The sequence below is a fragment of the Pteropus medius genome, unplaced genomic scaffold (genome assembly GCF_902729225.1).
Source record: "Pteropus medius unplaced genomic scaffold, Ma_sr-lr_union100, whole genome shotgun sequence".
Classification (NCBI taxonomy): domain Eukaryota; kingdom Metazoa; phylum Chordata; class Mammalia; order Chiroptera; family Pteropodidae; genus Pteropus; species Pteropus medius.
Window position 1 is genome coordinate 424,179 of NW_024345479.1, and position 20,293 is coordinate 444,471.

At 52.9% G+C, this 20,293-nt stretch overlaps 2 protein-coding genes, 1 long non-coding RNA gene and 1 pseudogene across 6 annotated transcripts in view; 2 read left to right on the forward strand and 2 right to left on the reverse strand.

The window, feature by feature from the left end:
• Positions 1-56: 56 nt before the first annotated feature.
• NAGLU (N-acetyl-alpha-glucosaminidase) lies at positions 57-6,815 on the reverse strand. Its single transcript, XM_039873423.1, has 6 exons — positions 6,376-6,815; positions 5,005-5,152; positions 3,991-4,137; positions 3,718-3,803; positions 2,432-2,688; positions 57-1,500 (listed from the first exon to the last, which is right to left on the reverse strand). The coding sequence occupies exons 1-6, from the start codon at positions 6,747-6,749 to the stop codon at positions 290-292; spliced, it is 2,223 nt and encodes a 740-aa protein (XP_039729357.1). The 5' UTR covers positions 6,750-6,815; the 3' UTR covers positions 57-289.
• Positions 6,816-10,919: 4,104 nt separating this feature from the next.
• Positions 10,920-20,293, reverse strand: part of ATP6V0A1 (ATPase H+ transporting V0 subunit a1) — a 50,857-nt gene continuing 41,483 nt past the window's right edge. For all 4 annotated transcript variants that reach the window (XM_039873421.1, XM_039873419.1, XM_039873422.1 and 1 more), the window contains 3 exons: positions 18,922-19,039; positions 18,320-18,491; positions 10,920-12,507 (listed from right to left, as the gene is read on the reverse strand). In XM_039873421.1, the coding sequence (XP_039729355.1) occupies positions 12,414-12,507; positions 18,320-18,491; positions 18,922-19,039 (384 nt within the window). In that variant the 3' untranslated portion in view covers positions 10,920-12,413. The remainder of the gene's footprint in view (positions 12,508-18,319; positions 18,492-18,921; positions 19,040-20,293) is intronic.
• Positions 13,355-14,452, forward strand: LOC120611097 (uncharacterized). Its single transcript, XR_005655079.1, has 2 exons — positions 13,355-13,970; positions 14,107-14,452. It is a non-coding gene; the product is annotated as an uncharacterized LOC120611097 (long non-coding RNA).
• LOC120611362 (uncharacterized) lies at positions 17,667-17,785 on the forward strand (annotated as a pseudogene).

Genomic DNA, 20,293 nt, shown 5'->3' on the forward strand with positions numbered 1-20,293 from the left:
GCTGTAGCCCTGAGTCTTCCCAGGTGTCATGGCAGTGACATTCTGACAGACAGTCCTAGGTGATTCATCAGTTTATTAAGTTGTATTAAAACAGTACTCTGATCCCAATTTGGGGTGGTGGAGGAGGGCAGCTCACTTCCCTCCAAACTTCCTAAGCCCGATCCTACCAGCAGGTCGTGAGTTCCTTCGCCCAGGCGTGGGGACCTACAGCGGTGCTTGCCTAGTTCCAGGCCCTGGGAACCTGCCCAGGCCCGAAGCTTAGGGGGAACATGGCCTGGGGGGTAATCTGTCACAAAGAGCCAGCTACCCACCGGGGGTAATATTTGAGGAAGAGCTTCTTGGCTAGGTCCACAGTGTCGCCTTGGGGCTGGTTTGGATACCTCTGTGTGCTGAAGACGAAGGTCTGCTCTAGCTGGAAGGCATTCTTGTCAAACTGGTGCTGTTGGAAGGGAATGCCTTGGACCAGGCTCTCAACCAGCATCTCCATGAAGAGCCGCCAGCGGGGGGTATAGTAATTGGCTATCAGTCCTGCCAGCTGCTTGTTGGCATAGTCTAGAATGTTGCCCTCTGGCCCCCAAAGGGTCAGCTGGTAGCGGCTGTTCTGTTCATAGAAAGAGGCCTCAGCCTTACTGACTGCTGCCGCCCGGGCCTGCTCCAGCCAGCTGCCCAAGAGGAAGTGGCTATCGGTAGCCAGTATGTTGTCCAGTGAGGGCAGCAGCTCGTAGGCCAGGATGCCTGCTGCCCTAAACAGGGTAACCAGATCCTTGTTCAGGTAGGCGGTCCTCACCTCCCCATAGTACAAGCTGACCAGCTCCTGGATCGCCTGACGAGTGATGTCCACCAGGTCGTAGCGGAAGAGCGGGCTGGTGGCCAGGGTGGGAGTGGCTGTTAGCAGCATCCGCCAGGCCTCAAATACATCTGATTGGTTGTACCAGACAGTGGTAACCATCTGCAGGGATGGCCGCCTGACCAGCGGGCTATGATTGTGGCCCCTACAGGCCTCGCCAGAGCAGTTGTAGACACTCCTGAGAAGTAGCCTCCATGCTGCTTCTGCATCCCCATGGGAGACCCCATACCGCCGGGCCGCAAAGCTGGTCACCCAGGCCCCCAGATCTGTCACTGGGTCCTTCCGCCAGCCCAGCTCGGCCATGAGGGCATAGACCACTTCGTTCTGGTCAATGCCTTCAGGGGCCATGCCAGTGCCTACCATGGTGGAGTTGGGGAAGAGGCGGGCAGCCGCAGGGCCTTGGTTCACAGCCTCCAGGGCCCCAAACAGGCCGTGGTTGCCCCCAAAGTTATGCAGCATGCACCAGATGAAGGGCTGGCCCTGGAAGGAGGCTGTGCGAATGTACACGGGCTGACTCTCAGCAAACAGGTCCAGAACCAGAAGGCGGCCACGGGGTACTGCTCCGAGCACAGCTCCGACCTGCGCGGGCCCCCAGAACTGGGGCTGGTGCTGGAAGAGCCAGCCTTGGAGCAGCCATACAGCATCAGGGTCCACTGTGGTCAGGGGGACAGAGTATAGGGGTGATGAGAGGAGAGGGGGCCAGGGGAACATTCACCCCATTCTAAAGATGAGGAAACAGAGGTCTAGAGAAGTTAAATGACTATCACAGGACACCTCCTTCCCCTGTATCCCCCAACCAGCAGGGCATTTCATTACATATACCCTTCCTGTCTCTTTCTGCCTCCAACTGGGAGCTCCAGGATCAAAATTACCCAGAGGGCTGGTTAAAACACACATTCCTGGGCCCCAGCCCTGACATTCTGATTCAGGAGGTGGGGGAGGGAGGCTGAATTTGCAGATCTAACAGGCTCTGGGCTAAGGCCTCCAGTCCTCCTGAATCAGACTTGAGGCAGTGCTCAAGGAAGCCTGAGCCAATCTATTCCCTTCCTGGATGACACAGAGGCCACCCCACCAAGCCACTCCTGACCTGGCCCCTCTTGGCCCCTCCCCTGTAACTGGCAGGAAGGGGAGCTGAGTTCACATGTGTGTTCCAGGAAGAGTATCTATCAGCTTTGGGCACATCCCCTAATCTCTGGCATGTGATATGTATCTCAGCACGGAGGTGGAAACCAAATAAAATATTTTCAATAGGCAGCACTTAATGATACTATACTCTGGGCCAGACATCATTCTACTTATGAAGGAGCCCCATTTTATAGATGAAGCAACTGAGGCACTGAGAGGTAACTTGTTCCAAGTCACACAGATAGCAAGTGGCAGTGCCAGGGTTTCAGCAGGTGGTCTGTTTCCGGAGCTCGCCTCTCAGCTAGTGTGATTACATGAGATGATGCGTGTGACAGGTGCCTAGTATACTGTTAAGTGCTATGTGTCACAGTGAAGTCTTATTATCCCAAGTCCCTTCTCCCAGACCCATCTCCCTGAGGGTCCAGGGGCTCCCTTTCCCTATCTTCCCCGGCACCAAACCTGTGGTCATGGCCTGGTAGACGGCGGCAGTGGCTGCAGTGAGGTAGGAGGGCTCCGAGGATGGGGGCTGCATCTCGTTGAAAGTGTCGGCCCCATATATGTGATCTGTGCCAAACTCTTTGGTCAGCTCCCGCAGGAAGAGGCTCCCCACGATAGGGAAAAGGGGGTCTTCCGGAGCCAGGAGGAAGGAGCAGGAGTAGGAGCAGTTGAAGTGTCCCCAACTGTCCATCTGGGTGACATTGACCTGAGGGAACACCCTAGTTGGGGGTGCAGGGGGAACAGTCCAGATATTTACTGGAGGCTGACACATTATTCATCATCAGCCTCATGAACTTATCTGCAATTCCTGGAACTCATCCTGGTCTCTCATGCCTCCGTGCCTTTGCACATACCGTGCCCCATCCCTGGAGTTCTTTCCTCCTTCCTCCCTGCTTATCCAGCTAGTTATTCCTTGATATCTTTTAAGTTTCACCTATTCTGGACAGGTTTTGCTGTCTCTCCCCTGCCACTGGTTGAAACGAACAACACTCACTTTTCAAGGTCTGGCCCAGTATGGCCTCTGCTCTGAGCCCTTGCTGCCCCTCTTCCTCAGACAGAAGTGACTTTGACAGAGAAGTAGGCTAGGCCTCTAATATTTCTACCCTATTACTGTATTGTAGCCCCCTGCCAACCTATCATCCACCAGGTGCAAGAACTCAGTGCACTTTTGTCACTGCCTCCCCAGGGCCCAGTGCAGAGGCTGGTCTGGCAGCCCTAAACCGCCCAACAAATGTTCGGTTTGTAAGCATGAGGCTTCTGCTACCCAGTCAGAGAGACGAAGGGGTAGCCAGTGAGGCCAGCGGTGTGCACTAAGTACTGTGAGAGTGGTGGGAACCAGGTGCTCATGGACACGAAGGAGTTGGCAAACAATACTGAGGGCCCCAGCAAGGCTTCCTGAAGGAGGGGAAGTCTCTGCTGGGTCTTGAAGAATTTTCTGTCACAAGAGAGGATGGGTGAGTAGTCCAGAGGAGGAGATGAAGGGAAAACAGAGACCAGTGCACCCCTACTACCACTCATAAGAGCTGACATTTGCTAAGAATCTGTGCCATGCATGTACAGTTTACAAGTGAGGAAACTGAGGCACAGAGTAGTCATGTAATCTGTCTAATGTCACACGGCTAATGGGTAGCAGAGCCAGGAATCAAGGCAGGGCCTACACACAGCTCCAGTTTTTCCTTAAATCAAGTCTGGCAGGGCAAAATGAATTCTCTGAGCTGAGTGGGAGGTGGGGTGGGGGGAAGCCTCACCTGGTGATAGCCTTGGGGACATGCCCTGCAAATGCAGGCAACACAGGGATCATACCAAAGGAGCGCATCCGGTCCAGGATCCGATGCTGGGAGGAATGGGAGGGAGAGCTGGTGAGCATGGCCTGAGGTGGGAGGGCCTTGCTCCTCCAGGGCACACAGAGTTCAGAGTTCCTAGGGTCCAGTTAAGAGCCTTGAGGCTGGCCAAATGCCATCCTCCCTGGACCCGTGACTGTCTGGCACCAATTCTGCCCCTTCCCTTCCCCATCCTTTTACCTGCAGGTAAAGCTGCTTGAGGTGCCAGGAGAAGGGCAGGGGGCCACCCCAGGTGTGCAGGTTACCCATGCGCCCCCAGGCCAGGAAGGCAGGACCAGTGAAGTATTCATTGATCTCTGACTGGGTCAGGCCCAAAGCCAGGTACACCTGAGGAGGAAGGCAATCCCCACACATAAATATAATCATCTCCATTCACTGATTCATTCAACATTCACTCATCTCTTCTCTGTGCTGTGCCCTACAGTTACTAAGACAAAATGTAACCCAGCTTGCAAGGAGCCCACAATCTAGGAGAAACAGATCTGAGAACAGATGAGTTTACTAATATGTCACTCTTGTTGCACAGGTGAGGTGAGGCACAAAGAAGCTCTCCCCAAAACCAGGAAGGGGCCTTAGAAGGCTTCATGGAGCAAGGCTGGCTTGAGTGATGGGTGAGGACAGCTCTGCAGGGAGCTTAAGCTGCCTGCCCTTGGTGCTGCCAGTGCCCTCAGGGCCCAGGGATGGAAGCTCCAAGCTCAGGTAAAGACTGAAGGCAATTGGGCATGCCCAAGTGTGTTAGGCATGGCCTCAACCAGATTTGCATTTCAAAAAGGACACTCTGGCAGAACTTGAAAAGCCAGGGGTATGGTTTAGAGGCTTTTGTGGGAAAGTGGGGGAAGGGGGGATGGGGGACCAGGGAGAGGGGAAGAGAGCCTGAACCAGGGCCATGACTAGGGATGGAGAGAATAAGGCAGATCAAGAGCTTCTAAAGGACAGAATCTGTTGAAGCAGCAGACTGACTGGAGGTGGAGCGGGGCGGGGAGCAAGGGGAACCGCAGCTTCTTTAAGTGTTTACAGTGGGATGCTGGGTCCAGCCCTCTGTAAGTGCTCCTATATGTTAGTTTCCATAGGGTTGGAGCTATCGCGCATGTCACAAACACTTCTAGAGCCCTTATTCGCTGTGTGTCAGACACTGTGCTGATGCAGAAATAGGGGGTGGGGACACCTGGGGTGGCTCATGCAGTGGACACGCACCCGCTGCCAGATGGCCTCCTGGCCACTCCAAGCCAGTGCCAAGTTGATGCCATTCAGCGCCATCCAGTCGATCTCCTGCTCCCAGCGGGCCCAGTCCCACCACACGAAGGAGTAGCTCTGTGTGCACACGTTCTGGTAATAGCGGTACCTGCGGGCAGGGGTATGAGCAGGGATGTGTGCCTTGGGGCAAGGAGGATGTCCCCCATCAGAGAGAGGCCATTGTTCTAGAAGAGCTCAGAGGGCAGCCTGACCCCATATCTAGGAGCAGGGTTCCAAATGTGGCCCCTTCACTGCTTCACTCCGGGATCTGCCCCAGGTGGACCTAAGATTCAGGTCCTGAGCTTCTGAGGTACCCAACCACATGCCCCCAGCACTCCTCCAGGGTCCTCTAGCCCCAGATATTCCAGAGAGCATATTCTATTTAACTCCTCTAGAGCCCCCTACTCTATGCACAATGTTTAAGTACTCTATGGCACTGTTGGTCCCTGTCTTGGAAGGGAGAACACGTCACCTTCATGCAGTGGGGCAAGTGCTAGAACAGAGGCCTGTGAGAGGGAGGGGTGTCATCCCTCAGTTAGCATCTCTGAAGAAAGGGTGGGGAAGAAAAGAAATAGCATTTACTGATCACCAATTATGCATCACAAATTCTACTCCCATCACCGTTCAAATCCTCACAACCAACACTGTATGGTAGATGTCATTACTTCCATGTCTCAGATGAGCCAGCTGAGGCTCTGAGAGACTTGCTCAAGGACGCACTGCTTTTGGAGGCTGAAGAACAGAGTGAAGAAATGAGATGGAGTCAAGCTGCTAAATTACTAAAATCAAGTAGGTTGAGGCATGGGGAAATGAGTCTATTCTTGTTTTTAACTGGGTTGGAATTTAACCTTTTGAACTTTCCAGTCCTGCATCAATGTCTGGATTTACATCAAACCTCCAGATAACTCTCTAATTATCCCCTGAAGGGCCAGAGAAAGAATGGTTACTATCCAGGGCACAGGATTACCATCTAGGACCAATGCAGAGGCTAAGAACGTAACACCGTCTTCTTAAGAATGTATCATTTACGTTAAGAACTCTTGGCTTTTCTTTCTTCTTCAGAACACCCTGGGTATGGCCTGGTTGTGTTTGCGGTTTATAAATCTTAAGACCCTTGAATAAGTCTTTTATCACTTATTTCTAGCCAAAGTCTCCAGACTCTTTTTGAGTTAGCTGGACAAGGCAGAACTAGGATCTGAAGCCAGAGTTGTGCGACCCTGAGGCCAGCGCTTCCTACTAGGTTAGCTGGGGTGGGACGGGGACTTGAGAGGTTTGGGCGCTATGCAGCTGGAGGCAGCAGCAGGGGATCCGACGGGCGGGTCCCGCCGGTACCTGTTGGGCGTGGCCTCGGTCAGCTCCTCGGGCACGGCGGGCAGCGGCTGCGGCAGGCGCAGCTGGGAGCCGGACCACGCCACGTGGCAGCCGCAGAAGTCACGCAGGTAGCGGTGCAGCCCTGCGGCAGCGGCCACGCCCGTGGAGCCGAGCACCTGCACTCGCGCCCCCGCGCCGCCGCCGCTCAAGCGGTAGGTGTCCAGCCCGGACTCGGCCGCCAGGGCGCGCTCCACCGACACCGAGAAGGCGGCTGCCGGCCCGGGCCCCAGCAGCCGGGCTAGCAGCGCCCGCACGGCTTCCGCCTCCCGGGCCTCGTCTCCGGCCGAGCTCCCTGCCACGACCAGGAGCAGGAAACCCAGAGCCACGACCTCCATGGCCCAGCGGTCTGAGCCCCGCGGAGGCCCTGCCGGAAACTAACTCGGGCGCCGGGCCTCGGGGGCGAGACGGCCCGGGTCCAATCAGCTGCGGGCCTCAGGTCACGTGGAACTGAAGGTTAAAGCACCAGCCCACGGCGGGGAGACAGGCTTCCGGGTCCCAGACAGCGACCTGAGGAAGTCTGACTGCTTGTGGTGCGGGAGCGCGTGACCCTAGTAACATCAGAAGCCTAGGGCCGCACGTGAAGGGCCGCTGTCCTTCACGAACACTTTCAGGTGCAGCGCGCATTCACACGCAAATCACTCTCTTTCCAATCCATCCAACCATCCAATAAATATTTATTTGGAGTTTATTTTGTACCAGGCACTGTCACTCCTTCTTGGTAGAGACCTAGAAACCAAATACTTATGTAAAGATTTACATTGTGGTTCTGATGCTGTGAAGGGCACCCAGCCTAAGGCCTCCAAAAGGAAGTGACATTCATTTAATGAATTAAATTGAGATCGACTAAGAGAAGAAGCAGAGGAAGCATTCCAGGTGGAGAAAATGACTATATATGAAGACCCCCGAACGGTAAAAAAGAGCTGGGCAGATTTGAGGAACTATAAGAGCAGGCACAAAGTTGGGGGGCGGGTCATGGGCCATGTGAGTCTGGACTGGCCATGGGGCAGGGCCCGGTGGACGCGTCTTTGCATTGGGATCCTTCAAGGGTAACAGCAGCAGAGGACAGGAGTTATCTTCATTTTACATAGTGGGAAACTGAGGGCCGGAGAAAGGAAGTGACTCGGACAAGATGAATGCCAGCGGGAGAGCACGGTCTGGGACTAGAACCAGAACTCCTAATTCCAAGACCAGTGTTCTTGCTACTGTTTCCCAAATGCTGCAACTTTTCAGGCTGCCTCTCTGGGCAAGGAGGGGATGAGTGGGGCTTTGTGGTGGGCCGTTTAGAAAAGCAGTTTTCTAAAAGGATTCTGAGTCCTTTTGGAGGCAGGTGTAGATTTTTCCAGATTGTCAGGTCTCGGTGAAGCTGCTTAGAGACAGAGAAAGGGTCAGAGGACTATTGCCAATCTAGAGAATACGGAACCTGGACTGAAAGAGAACATGGGAGTCCACCAAGCTTGCCTGGCTCCTCTGCCCTTCGTCCCCAGCTGCAGACACAAAGCAACAGTCCCCCTGCCTTTGGTCCTGGCTCTGCAGCCCTGATGGGCTCTGGATTCACCCAGAGTGGTGGGGGCTTCCTGGCAGGGGCAGCGGGTTTGGGGATACCATTAGGGGGGGGGGTGGTAGCATATTCAAGGCCTGAGCTCATGAACGCTGGGCAGGAGCATCATCAGTGGGGCATGTCACAGTCTCTTTTCTCATGTTCCCCATCAGGCTAGGAGCTCTTTGAGGACAGTAGGAGGCTGGTTGAAGAAATTAAGGTATGAAGTATCAAGCATTTGCTAAAAAAGAGAAAAGATGTGTTGGTGCTGATTCAGAATGTTCTGCAAACTATTTTTTTCTTAAAGGTCAAACCAAGGGGTAGGTGTAGTACACTCCCATTTGCGTTAACAACAACACAAAAAGGCTATGTAAACAGTGGTAGTCTTAGTGGGGTACTGGGGTGCTGGGGGTGGAAGACTTACTTTTATAATAGGGCCTTTTGTACTGTTCGATTCTTTTACCAAGTGACACTTTATTGCTTTTTCAGTTCATGTGTGTAAAACAAATTGGCCTGGTTCTTCGCTTTCCATCTTGTCTCTTTCATTCCTGGACAGCCCGATTCTTTGCCTGTATACCATAGAATACCTCCAGGACCGCTCGTCCCTCTGCTCTGCCATGCAGTTGTCACAGCCCAGCTAGGGTCCCATCCACCTTGCTGATGCGGGGCAATGAGTCCTTCCCTGTATGGCCACCAGGGAGCAGCTCATACTTAGGACATGCCATGGGTAGGCTGGGGAGCTGGGAGCGCAGGCAGGTCACTCAGATTTGAGGGGAGTGCCAAAGCCCAGGGCTCCTGAGGCAGAAAGAGGCGTGGTCCCACCCAGGTCCTCATTGAATAACAAGACAGAGTGGTGATAGAACTGTCCCCTATCTTTATAACGCTAAGCAGGCCCAAAGCTACCTTCTTCATGCTGGTTCTAGGACCTCAAGATGAGGGGCATTGGCTGGACAGGGGCAGACTCACTCAGTAGATGTCTGGGGTCCAGGGAGTCCACAAGAAGGGGATCTCCCATTTTAATCCTGTTCCCATACCCCACCAAGCAGCCAGTCCTAAGCAACCACCCATCTACCCCCCAATTTTTAGAGACAAAGTAGATGGGTGGTCTGACCCTTTCTCTGTCTCTAAGCAGCTTCACTGAGACCTGACAATCCGGACCATAAATTCATGAGTACATTTGTGGTCTTGTGTCTGGCTTCTTAGCATATTTTTGAGGTTCATTCAGGTTGCAGCATGTGTCAGTACTTCATTCCTTTTTATTGTAGAATAATATCCATTGTATGGAAATGCTTTTTGTTTATCCACTCATCCCTGATGGACAATTGGGTTGTTCCCATGTTGGGCTATTATGAATAATGCTACCATGAACATTGTGTACAAATCTATGTGCACAATTTTTCATTTTTCTTGAGTGGATACCTGGAAGTTGAATTGATGGGTCTTATGTCAGTTGTTTAGGAACTGCCAGGCTGCTTTCCAAAGCAGCCACACCATTCCTACCAGCAGTGAATGGGGGTTCGTTTCTCCACATCCTAACCGACACTTGTTAGCTTTTTTATTGTAGCCTCTTCAGTGAGTGTGATGTGGTATCTCCATGCATTTCCTAATGATTAATGTTGAGCATCTTTTCATGTGTTATTGGCCATTCAACCTGGGATACAGAGGGCTGACTATACAATTACTGAAAAAAAAAAAACCCAAAAACCCCATGTATAAGGGGACCCGTGCAGTTCAAGGGTCAACTCCATATGATCTGCAATTATCTTCTCCCAGTGTGAGCATTGTTTTGATTCTGTCCTTTAAAGCACAAAATTTAAAAATTTTGCTAAAGCCCAAGTTGCCTTTTTTTTTTTATCACTTATGTTTTTGGTGTCATATCTAAAAATCATCGCCTAACCCAAAGTCATAAGGTATTCTCATGATTTCCTCTAAGAGTTTTCGTTTTAACTTACATTTAGGTCCATGATCCATTTTGAGTTACTTTTTGTATATAGCGTGGGGTTGTGGTCCAAATTTGTTCTTTTGCATGTGGATACCATTGTACTAATAACCCCATTTGTTGAAAATACTGTTCTTTCCCCCATCGAATTATCACAGCCTCTTTGTGGAAAATCAATTGACCATACTTCTGGACTCTCATGTCTATTCCATCGATTCCAAATATCTATTTTTATTAGGCCTCCCTTTTTGAGTCAATAACAGAGTAGAGACTAAAAGAGTTCATTCACCTGAATTTTCACTCTGGACTTATTTAAGGAACCAGGTGAGGGTGCTGCCCCCAGAGCCTCTTTCAGGGCAGCTGGCCTGTCAGGGAGGACAGGGTTTGAGGCTGGTGATGGCGGGGAATAAGGAACATGAAATGAAGGTTTTCCTGAGCCTCTTGGAGCAGCAGTTGTCAGCCCGCTGCTCATATTCCTGCCCGGGAGGCCCCAGGAGGGAGGGCACTGGGAGGAATGTGGATGCTGTACGTGGCAGTTAGGAGAATGCCTGCCAGAACAGTCTGCTGGCTTTTCAGCTGCCTGCCGACCTCGGCACCTCACATTCTCCAGCTGCCCTGAGGAACACCCCCATGCTGAGCCTCCACTTACACCAAGGCCAAGGGCACCAGGGCTCAAAATAGCCAGGCTGCTGAGCCCTGGAGAGCTTGGAAAAGAGGGAGAGAGAGGGTGGGCAGATGCCCAGGCCTCCACTGCCCCAACCTCCACATTTAGGTCTATAGTGCAGGAAGGGGAGCCAAAGATGGGTCACCAAGTCCCCTCCCCACAATGGGTAGTATCCGTAAAGCCACCTTGGCTCATGGGGAGTGGGAAGGTGCCTGGGAAACTTGAGATAAGGTGAGAATTTCACAAATTGCCTGGCCAGGGCCACTACAGCTGTGGCCTTTGATCAGAGAGAAAAGCAGAAATGCTGGAGGAGGGAGGGGAAGTGTGACTGTGGGGCTGTGGGCACAGACAGGCAGCCTCCCTGGTAGACTCAAACACACTTTATTCAGCACAGGAATGTCTGAACAGAAGGGCCTTGGGCAGGGTTCCTGACACAGAAACTCTGCTTCAAGCCCCGCTGTAAACAGAACAAAGCTCATCATGTAAACCACAGGGACCAGGGGGGACGGGGCTCTGCACAAGGTCTGGGTCAGGTCACACTTGCCAGCACACGGTGAAGCTGGGAAACTGGGGCAGGGGACCCACGTCCAAGGCCAGCCCAGCCTGGGAGAGTCGAGCTAGCAGCTCCAAGTAGCTCACTCAGAAAAGCCTGGGTGGGAAGAGATCAGGGGCCTGGCCAATTCAGGGGCTTACCTCAACCACTGACTGCGACAGGATCAATTTAGCTGAAGCAGCCAGGGCTGCTACACCAACACATGATTAAAAGGCCCTAAGGCCTGCAGTCAGAGTGGGGTGATGGGAGCCGGCCTCTTGGGGGCGTTCACCACCAGTCCACAGGACAGGGCCACGTAGCTCTCACGACCATGCACAGAGGCCCTGCCAGTTGCCTCTCCAATCAGCAAACCGTAAATGACGCTGACCTTCCCTGCCCCTGACTTGGGCTCAGTGTGGAAGTGGGAAGGGGCACTGGTGGGCAGAGCAAGGCAGGCCTGCTGGGGGACCACCCTGATGACTACAGTCCTATACTCAAGACTCATGATTGGAGGTGGGGAAAGGCCTCAGGGCTTGCACAGGGAAAAAGTATCAGTTTAAACCCCTGCTTGTCGCAGGGCCCACACGTGGCTTGAGAAGCAGTCAGTCAGGACCTGTTTTGGGTCACTCCCAGCTGTGCTATATCACCTAGGGTACAAATGGGAGAGGGAAGGGAGGGGATACTGGGAGGGAGGAGAGAGTGTGTGTAGGGTGGTCAGGAGGGTAGTCTTGGGTACCCTGGGACCCTTGGGGGTGACAGGGAAAAGCCATACACAGTGGCACAGTTGGGTCCAGCTGAATTCTTGATTAACAAGTGCTCTGAAGACCAGAGGGGGAATGGTAGAGGACAGAAATACCATCTTCCTGGACCCACCCCTGCTAACCCAAGGGTGGAGTGTTAAAGAGCACCCCCACCCCAACTAGTAAGTAGAATGGTAGGAGTTGGGGCTCAGTCTGGGTATGGATGGCAAAGGTGCTCCTTCCGTGGGCTGTGGGCTCACATGTAAATGCACACCATCACCAGCAGGGGACAGAGAGGGCTGTCTTTGGCTGGACAGAGATGGAGATCAAGGGCAAGGCTGGTGCCCAGTGATATGATTGACAGCCAGACCCCAGCTTCTCTAGAAAATCCCTACACTACGACACATGAAGCTGAGGTGGTGGGAAACTCAAGGGAGGGCTGGATTTACCTAAATGACTCAGAGGCAGTTGGGGGAGGGTGGCAGGGATGACATAAATGCCCCAATATCCAGGGATCACAACCAACAGGCAAGAGGAGTACAGCTAATCACCATGGAGGGCAGCAGGCACACAGCCCCACGAGGGGCTCACTCGTCAAACTTCCCTTCCCGAATGTGCTCGAAGGAGAAGGGCAGGAACTTGAAACCGGTCCCGCTGTAGAACTTATTCTGGAACTCAATCCTGGGGAAAGGGAAGAGGGATGTCATCATTCCACATAAACCTTTTGGGATTTCATAATTGGGCCAGAAAGATGCCCTGACCTCACGCTCCCCGAAGCCTCACTTTCCTGGGTGAGCTCAGAAAGCAGCGCTGCCACCTGTGGCCCTCCTGCCGGCCCACTAAGCCCAGACCTCGGCCGGCTTCCCACAGTGAACACGGCTCCGCTACCGAAGCCCAGCGCCTGCCCTCAGCAAGAGCTCAGTACACCAATGCATGGTGCATCCTCAGTTCCTGCTCTGTCCTGCTGAGCAGAGAGCCCCGTGCAAAAGTTCAGCCGGCTTGAGTCCCTAACAGCAACGAAGAAGAGCCCCCCAAACATCAGCTCCTGGCAGGGGCTCTCGGAAGACCTCTGAGGGAAGCCCAGGCAGCTGCCAGCCCAGTGAGGAACCCTGCAAGCACCACTGTTTTCTTGTTTGTGTTCTTGCGGGGAGGAAGGAGAAGGGAGGGTTTGTGAGTGAACAGTGGAGGCTTTCAATTTAGGGGAGGAAATTCCCAGGAAAGCGGGGAAGTCAGGAGGGGACGTCTCCTCAACACCATGGCAAAAATATGCTCCAACTACAAAAACATCTGAGAACGAATTCTTCTCTTGGGGACTGAAAGGAAAAACAGAGCTTTAACTCTCTTCCCAGGCAGCTCAGTGTCCATCCCCGCCTGTCTCCCTGGGGCCCGCTCAGACTCTAGGGGCAGGAAGAGAGGCCTGCTCCTGTGAGCAGAGCCAGGCTGCTTGGCTGTGCTTCTCTCTGCAAACTCGCCCTGGATGGCTGCCCAGCAACCGAACCACCACCAAATAAGGGCAGAAAAACGCATGATTCAGAGGATAGAAAAGCCAAGGAGAGCTGCCCTGAGGCATAGTTTCCACTCAGGGCTGTGTGACCCTGGGGGCACCAGAACCCCTGCAAGAACAGGCCGAGCTGGGAGCTGGGGCAGGCAACGGTTTCCACGCAGGGCTTGTCTTTTCGCCAAGCCAGGAGGGTAGGAATTAGGGAAAAGTGAGAGGGAGTGGCCTGGGGCCCAGCAGAGGGCATCGGATTGTCTGTGGGTGGTACTGGGTGGACCTCTGCAGCTCCTTCAGCCCTGGGGTGCTGGCTGAGGACACTGACTGCAGAGCTGCCAGCTCCACCCCTAGGGAGAAGAGGTGAACAGAATTTTCTGCGTGGGTGTAGGAACAGGCAGCCTTCTCTCCCACAGCCCCACATTCTAGGGCTGGGCCACCGTCCCAGAGCCTCTCAGACTAGAGAATTCCCATTAGTGCCCAGGCTGAGCCCCTCAGGGAAAACGGGATCCAGGATGTGGAGCTTCAAACCAGTTACAGATCTCTTGCAAGAGCAAGTTCAAACTAGAACCTGGATTTGCTCCCACATCCCAACAACCTAAGAAGTCCTTCTGCCAGTTTCAGCTACTGGGGCCTCCTCTGGGGGAAGGTGGTGAGGATGAGGCTGGGTTCCTGCTTGTTGCCCACTGCTGTCAGGTCTGAATTCACGTTGGGTTGGCTGTTTACATATGGCAAGGGATTTCTGAACAACTGAAAATACGCTGACATGCCCCATTTTCATTCAACAGATGTAGCCAGATAATGGGCAAGCAAGTCACCTTCGGGTCCACGAGGCATCTGGAACTCTGACCTGGCTAGCTAATCAGACGAATAATTCTAATTCTAAATTGGGCAAATGGAGAAGCTTCAGAAATTTTCTGATGTCCGTGGGGTCACCGCCCTTCTCTTGGCATCCCTCTGTCTCATCTACCCATGAGGCCCAGTGGGGAAGAAAGGGGACACACACCTGGAATGGGGCACCCGCATTCTGCTGTGTGAGCAGATGGGTGACACCTCTGTCACGCCACCTGATACTGCCTCTCCCACCAGCTGCCGCTCAAGATTAGAGACTTAAGGTGGCCACCACAGGGACATCTTGTCTATCTCTGGGTCAGCCTGACTTCACCTCAGTTGTGCTCACTCAAACTCCTGACACAAAGCTGGAAAGCGATTTCCCTTTTGGTCTCCCCACCCTTCTCTTCCTCCCAACCAGGGAAACGTGTGCTTCCTGAGAAAGTACAAACATGAAATTCCCTGTGCGGGGGTGCCACGGGGCCCCACTGGCCGCCCTGCAAGTTCTTCGTTAGAGGCTCTGCTTGGGGAGCCTCCAGGCCCTGCCATACTCCAAGCCGCTAAAATGTACCTCAGAATTCCACAGTTGTGAGGACAGCCCCAGGCAGTCAGAGGGGCTTCTCTGTCACCCCTTCCAGCTCCAGTACCTGGCAAAGGCCACCCGGCGACCCGGGGGATAACTAGGAGTCCACAAAGAGGTCCCTCCTGCTGCGTAACAGGAACCCTCGTTTCCTGGAGTGAGTGAAGGGGAAGGGAGTTCCGGGGCCTCTTCCTTTTCCTGGCAGGGGTGTGACTGAGGGGAGGCAGTTTTAGAAAGATGATTCTGGGCCCAGCTGCTTCTCTGGCGCTTTCTGTCACTCTCTGAGCAGTTCAGGGCCTGGAACATACTCAAATGCCAGGATGCTGATGTCAGCCTGGGACTGCACTTCAGGTATTCTTACTTCTCCTGGGGCAGCCATTCACTCGACTATCCCGGGATGTCCTGATGCGGTACCACTGCATTCTTTACGATTAACTGGTCCTCAGTTCTCTCCCTTTAGCCATTAACCAATCTACAAGTGTGTAAGTGTGTGCGCATCTACATATACGTGGAATCCGCTAGATAAGAAGGGATTAGGTTCTTCTGAAGGTCAGCCATGGGGCAAGTCTTCCCACTAAAATCAGTATGGTGCCCACAGTTAGAACTACAAAGCATATCCTGGCATCTGCCTTTTCTGAGGAACAAAAGGCATCTAATTAGGGTGGCAGGAAACCCCAGTCCACTTTACATGGTTTATGAGAGAAAAGGGAGGGAGAGACAACTCAAAAGGAGACAGGACTAGCAGATTGGCACATTAACCTGCTCGCTGTCGTTTCCAAATGTCACTCACCTCCTTCCGACCTTACGTGAATCTCAGCCTAGTGGTTTATATTTGTTATCAAATCACATTTTTTTTTCTCGTCCCCACCGAAGAGACCCAGCCCTTTTGTCGGAATCAGGAAACCCTAGCTGAATACCAGGGATATGGTGACGAGTGTGAAGATGCCCAGGCCGGACACCAGGAAAAACAGCAGCGATGACCCTGCAGCCATTTTCGGCAGGACTAGCTGTTCAACCCCTCACAACTCAGAACTCCTGCCATCCCCGTGGACTGTGAAGACCCAGGAATACCCTCGAAGCACACCCACATGCGGCCAGGAGGGGGTGCACTAGCACCAATTTCATTCCCTCTTTTTTAGTGGTGAGGATGAGCTCTAAACCTGCCTCCCATGATGGGATTTTGAAAAGCTGCTGTAGTGGAGGAGTTTTTACTGTTTTTTTCCTTCTACCCAGGACTTCCACGACCAAAACCAATGTGGTCGATAGGCCTATTCCTTGCAAACTCCGTGTGAGAGGCATTCAGATGGCATCGTGTATCCTCCCACTGTCTCGCCTCTCTCTAAGCAGATTTAAAGCAGTTACTTTACAAGGGACAGCAGCCAGGTGCCCTCTCCACAGAGCATCTGACTTTTAAGCACAGAAGCCGAGATCAGCACTTCGAACAACGGTTTACAACGTGCAGGGCACCGTGACAGTCACTTGGTATGTGCATTATTTCAGGTTTCGTCATGGCAACCTTGTCATGTGGAGATCATCCTCTCTTTTCACATGTGAGAAAGTGAGAGTTATGTGGTAGTTATATAAGTGCTTTCCTCAGGGTCACACAGCCAGTGTGGGCAGAGCTGGAATTCAAACCCAGGCAGGCCTGATTCCGAAGCTTGCGCTTGTCACTGAGCACTTCTTTGGGCTCATTCATGAGGATGTGGGAAGACACCTTCACTCGAAGGTCACAGGTGAGCCTGAGGAAGAAGTAATCCTTCTGGCAACAAAACATGACCTCACAAATTGCTGAGGCTCAGGCGACCTTCCTCACATCCTGGTGTGCCTGGCTCACTGCTCTTAACAGTTCTGGTCCAGCACCCTGACCGCTCGCCAGCCCGCCTGGGGAAGAGGCAACAGGCTCCCCACTTGGGCTGGCATGAGGTGGGGTGGTAACCGATCCCTCAAGCCCAGGGCTCAGGAGACAGAGAAGTGACTAGGAAAGGAAGGAAGCCAAGAGCACAAGAAAAAGTGAGTCACCATGGGCTGGCCGCACAGACGTTCCCTCACACTAGTGGCTGAGGAAGTGTGCTGGGGAGAGAGCACACTGATAAGCTGAGAACAGGGGAGCGGCCAGCAGTCTGAATCATGCCATGCTCCCGGCCTCCTGGCTGGACAGTAAACAACAGCTGGGTGGGGAGGAGAGAGGTGAGGGGGAGAGAGAGCCGGGCCAGAGAGAGCAGCGCGTACTGACGCAGCAGGACAGATTCCTCTGAAGGAGCTTTTGAGGGAAGAGTAAGTCCCAGCCACATCTCCCCTTTTTGCCTCTGTAATTTAGAACGACAAACAGCAGAATCTTTGAGGAGGCTCAGCTGTAACCAACCCAGGAGAAAAAGCAAAGATAACGGGGTGGGGAAGAGGTTTCTATGTTCAGATTTTGGACTTTTTTCAGGTTTGGACAGGCGATGGAAAGAGGCCTTTCAGGGCCTCTACTGACTTTGACATCATTAACACCTAGTGGGTTCCCAAAGTCGGGCGAGTGAGTTTGTGACCCCTAAACAGGTAAAACTCTGCGTGCACACATGGGGGGGGGAGTGTTTCTCTGGAGGGTCCAGAGCTTCCAGAGCCACTGGGATTCGAGACCCAGAAAGGGAGCATCACAACATAAAGGAGACCCAAAGAGGCAGGACAGCCAGATATTGCACAGGACGCCTAGTTTTTAGTATAAGTATGTCCCATGTACGTTTGGGAACTACTTATACCACACTATTCATTGTTGATCTGAAATTCAAATTTAACTTGAGTGACCTATAATTTTATTTGCTGCATGTGGCAAACCCTACACTTTGCGGTCACAGAGTCACAGCCCAGCCCAGACCCCTGCTCTCGCTAAGCTGAGCTCTCTCTGCTACGCGGGGCCATTAAGAGCCACAAACTACATTAAAGAAAACAAACAAAGTCTATGGTTATGTTACCCTGAAGGTGCTGGATCTCATCTGATCTCGGGATCTAAGCAGGGCCGGGCCTGGTTAGTACTTGGATGGGAGACCACCTAGGAAGACCAGGTGCTATAGGCGTTAAAAAAACGAAAACCAAAAACCAACCAACCAAACAAAAAAAAAGCACCCCAAACCCACCCTTCTGAAACTGCTTTAGTGTACTGAGCTACACGCCATGTCCTCCACCCCCATGGAGCTGCCAGGGGTCCTACACTGGCACAATACCAGAACAAGAGGGACAACACTGGGGACAGTGTGCTCTAGCCGTTTTCTGGACTTAGAATCTATTCCAGAACTGCTTTCATCGCTCTGAAGACAAGAGAAAGTTCTATGCCAGAGGGAGATAAAAAAAAAACAACCAACCAACCAAAGGAAATAAATAAATAAAACTGCAGCAGGTCTTTTAAACCTGAAGAATGCTAAAGGCAGGGAGAGGGACTCTGACAACACCCTGGAGAATCTCCCTGGAGGCTATGAAAAGTGAGCTGCAGGCATTTCCTGAAGCTCCTACTAAGATAGGTCCTTGGGTTGGATTCTGTTCTGGAGCAAAGCTGCCCTCAGTGCAGCTAAGGACACGTCCCCACCCCCCGCCCCCGCTGCCCCTCCCCTCACCAGTGTAACCGCAGCGCGTGGAGGAAGGCCGAGAGGCCCTCCATGATCAGGAGGATGGCCACAGTGAGGGTGGCAAAGGCAGCGAAGATGAAGAACAGCGCCAGACTTCCTGCCAAGCTCTTCACGCTCAGGCCGATGTGGATCACCATGGTCCAAAGTACCTCAGACAGCTCTGGGGACCGGGGAGACACGACATCTGGTTCAGTTTGGCGAGAGGCACTGTGGGTCCTGCACTCCGCTCTGCCGCCCCTCACCCGGAGCGCTCCTCGCAGCCTGGCTTCCCACGACCTTAGTGGGACACTGTGCGTCGCTAGCTACCCTGGCAGAAGTGCTGATGCTCCCACCTGGACATCAGTCTCCCTGGACTTAGAATCTGGATAAGCCCAGAGCCTTAATGTAATTTCCTCTCTCTTTAAGCCCCCCACCTGAGAGAATGCCCCAAAAAGGGGAAACCATCGTTTTTTTTTTTTTTTTTTTTTTTTTATGGTGGCATTGGTTAACGACATCCATATATACAATGGACCACTGTATTACTATTGTATTACTCAGCTATTTGCGACAACGTAGAAAACCAGTTTTTGATCTGAGAGAAATACACTCACGAGCATGAGCGAGGCTGAGGGCCCAGAGCCGCAGGTAGGAGGCGGTGTTGGAGATGCAGCCCAGGCAGTACTCGATAGTATGGATGGCCTGGTAGACCATGGTGTCTCCAAAGTCGAACTGGTGGGAGGAAACAGAGAGATGATATAAGGCAGGGAGGGGCATGTGTGAAGGTCTGGGCTGTGGCCACATGGCGCTTTGGGCTCCACGGGCCAGGAGCCCAGGAGCACTCTCGTGGCGATTTCAGCTATGCCGTCCCCGGAAATCCTGCCTGGCTTAGCCCCCAACCGGGACAGCCCCATTCCTCTCCATACACTACATTTTAATGAGCTACATCTTCATGAGAGTCTTCTCGGCACATTGTTTTCCTCCCTGCTGGGCTGTGAGCTCCAGTGAGGGAGTTAAGAGGGCTCAGAGAAGACGACTGTCTGGACCTCTGGACCGGGGACTCCAAGGACCTGCTGCTGACTTTGCCCTGGCTGGTCCCACCTTCTGGTGCTGACAGGGAGCATCCCTCTGTAAATAAGCCAGGAGGCCCGGAAGGGCTTCTCCCTGGGCTGTGCTTCAGGACACAGGCTGGAAACTGCCCAGAGGAGACTAAACTTCTACAGTCACTGAATTTAGTTTCTACAAACTGCTGGGAGCAAGACAACTAACTTCCTTTTCCTTTTGTGACTTCTGAACGGATGACACAGGGCAATTTTGGCAAGTTTTACCAATTCCTATTTGGACAGTTGATTAAGACCAGACAGAACATTTATTGGTTTTTGTTTCTGTTTTCCTCACACTTCCTTTCTCCCAGTTTTCCTTTCCACATCAAAAATTATTTCCAGAATAAAAAGGTAGGGCTGGAACAAGCACACAGATGTTCTAGAAGCACCAGGTGCATTCCATGGCCTCTCACTCTCCCAGTGGAGCAACTGACAGCCACTATAGAACAGGAGGTGGTTCCCTTCTGGGGCTCCTCCCCACAGCTCAGACCGGAACCCCAGAAGCAGAGGGCAGCTGCCCAATGGGCCTTCCCAGCCTGCCCTGCCCCCAGGTCAGAGTCTATTTTTCACCACAGTTTCTTTCAAGACTCACATGATTCCACACCCAAAGGACATGAGAATTGCCTTGGGAAATCCCATAAGGGCAGGATGTAAGAAGGGGCTGAGCTGGAAAAGCATGAACAGCCCTGGCCTCCTGGGTGTGCCGGGTGGGGAGAGGGGCCAGCTCCAACGCACCGTTTTCCCTCACCTCTGACTACACCGAGTATTGCCGGGCTTTTCTTCTGGAACTGGCTCCTCGAGCCTCCTACCTACCCTGAAAACTAGGGTAATCCTAGTTACCTCAACCCCAACAACGCTGTTAGGAGCTCTTTCCCACCACTGC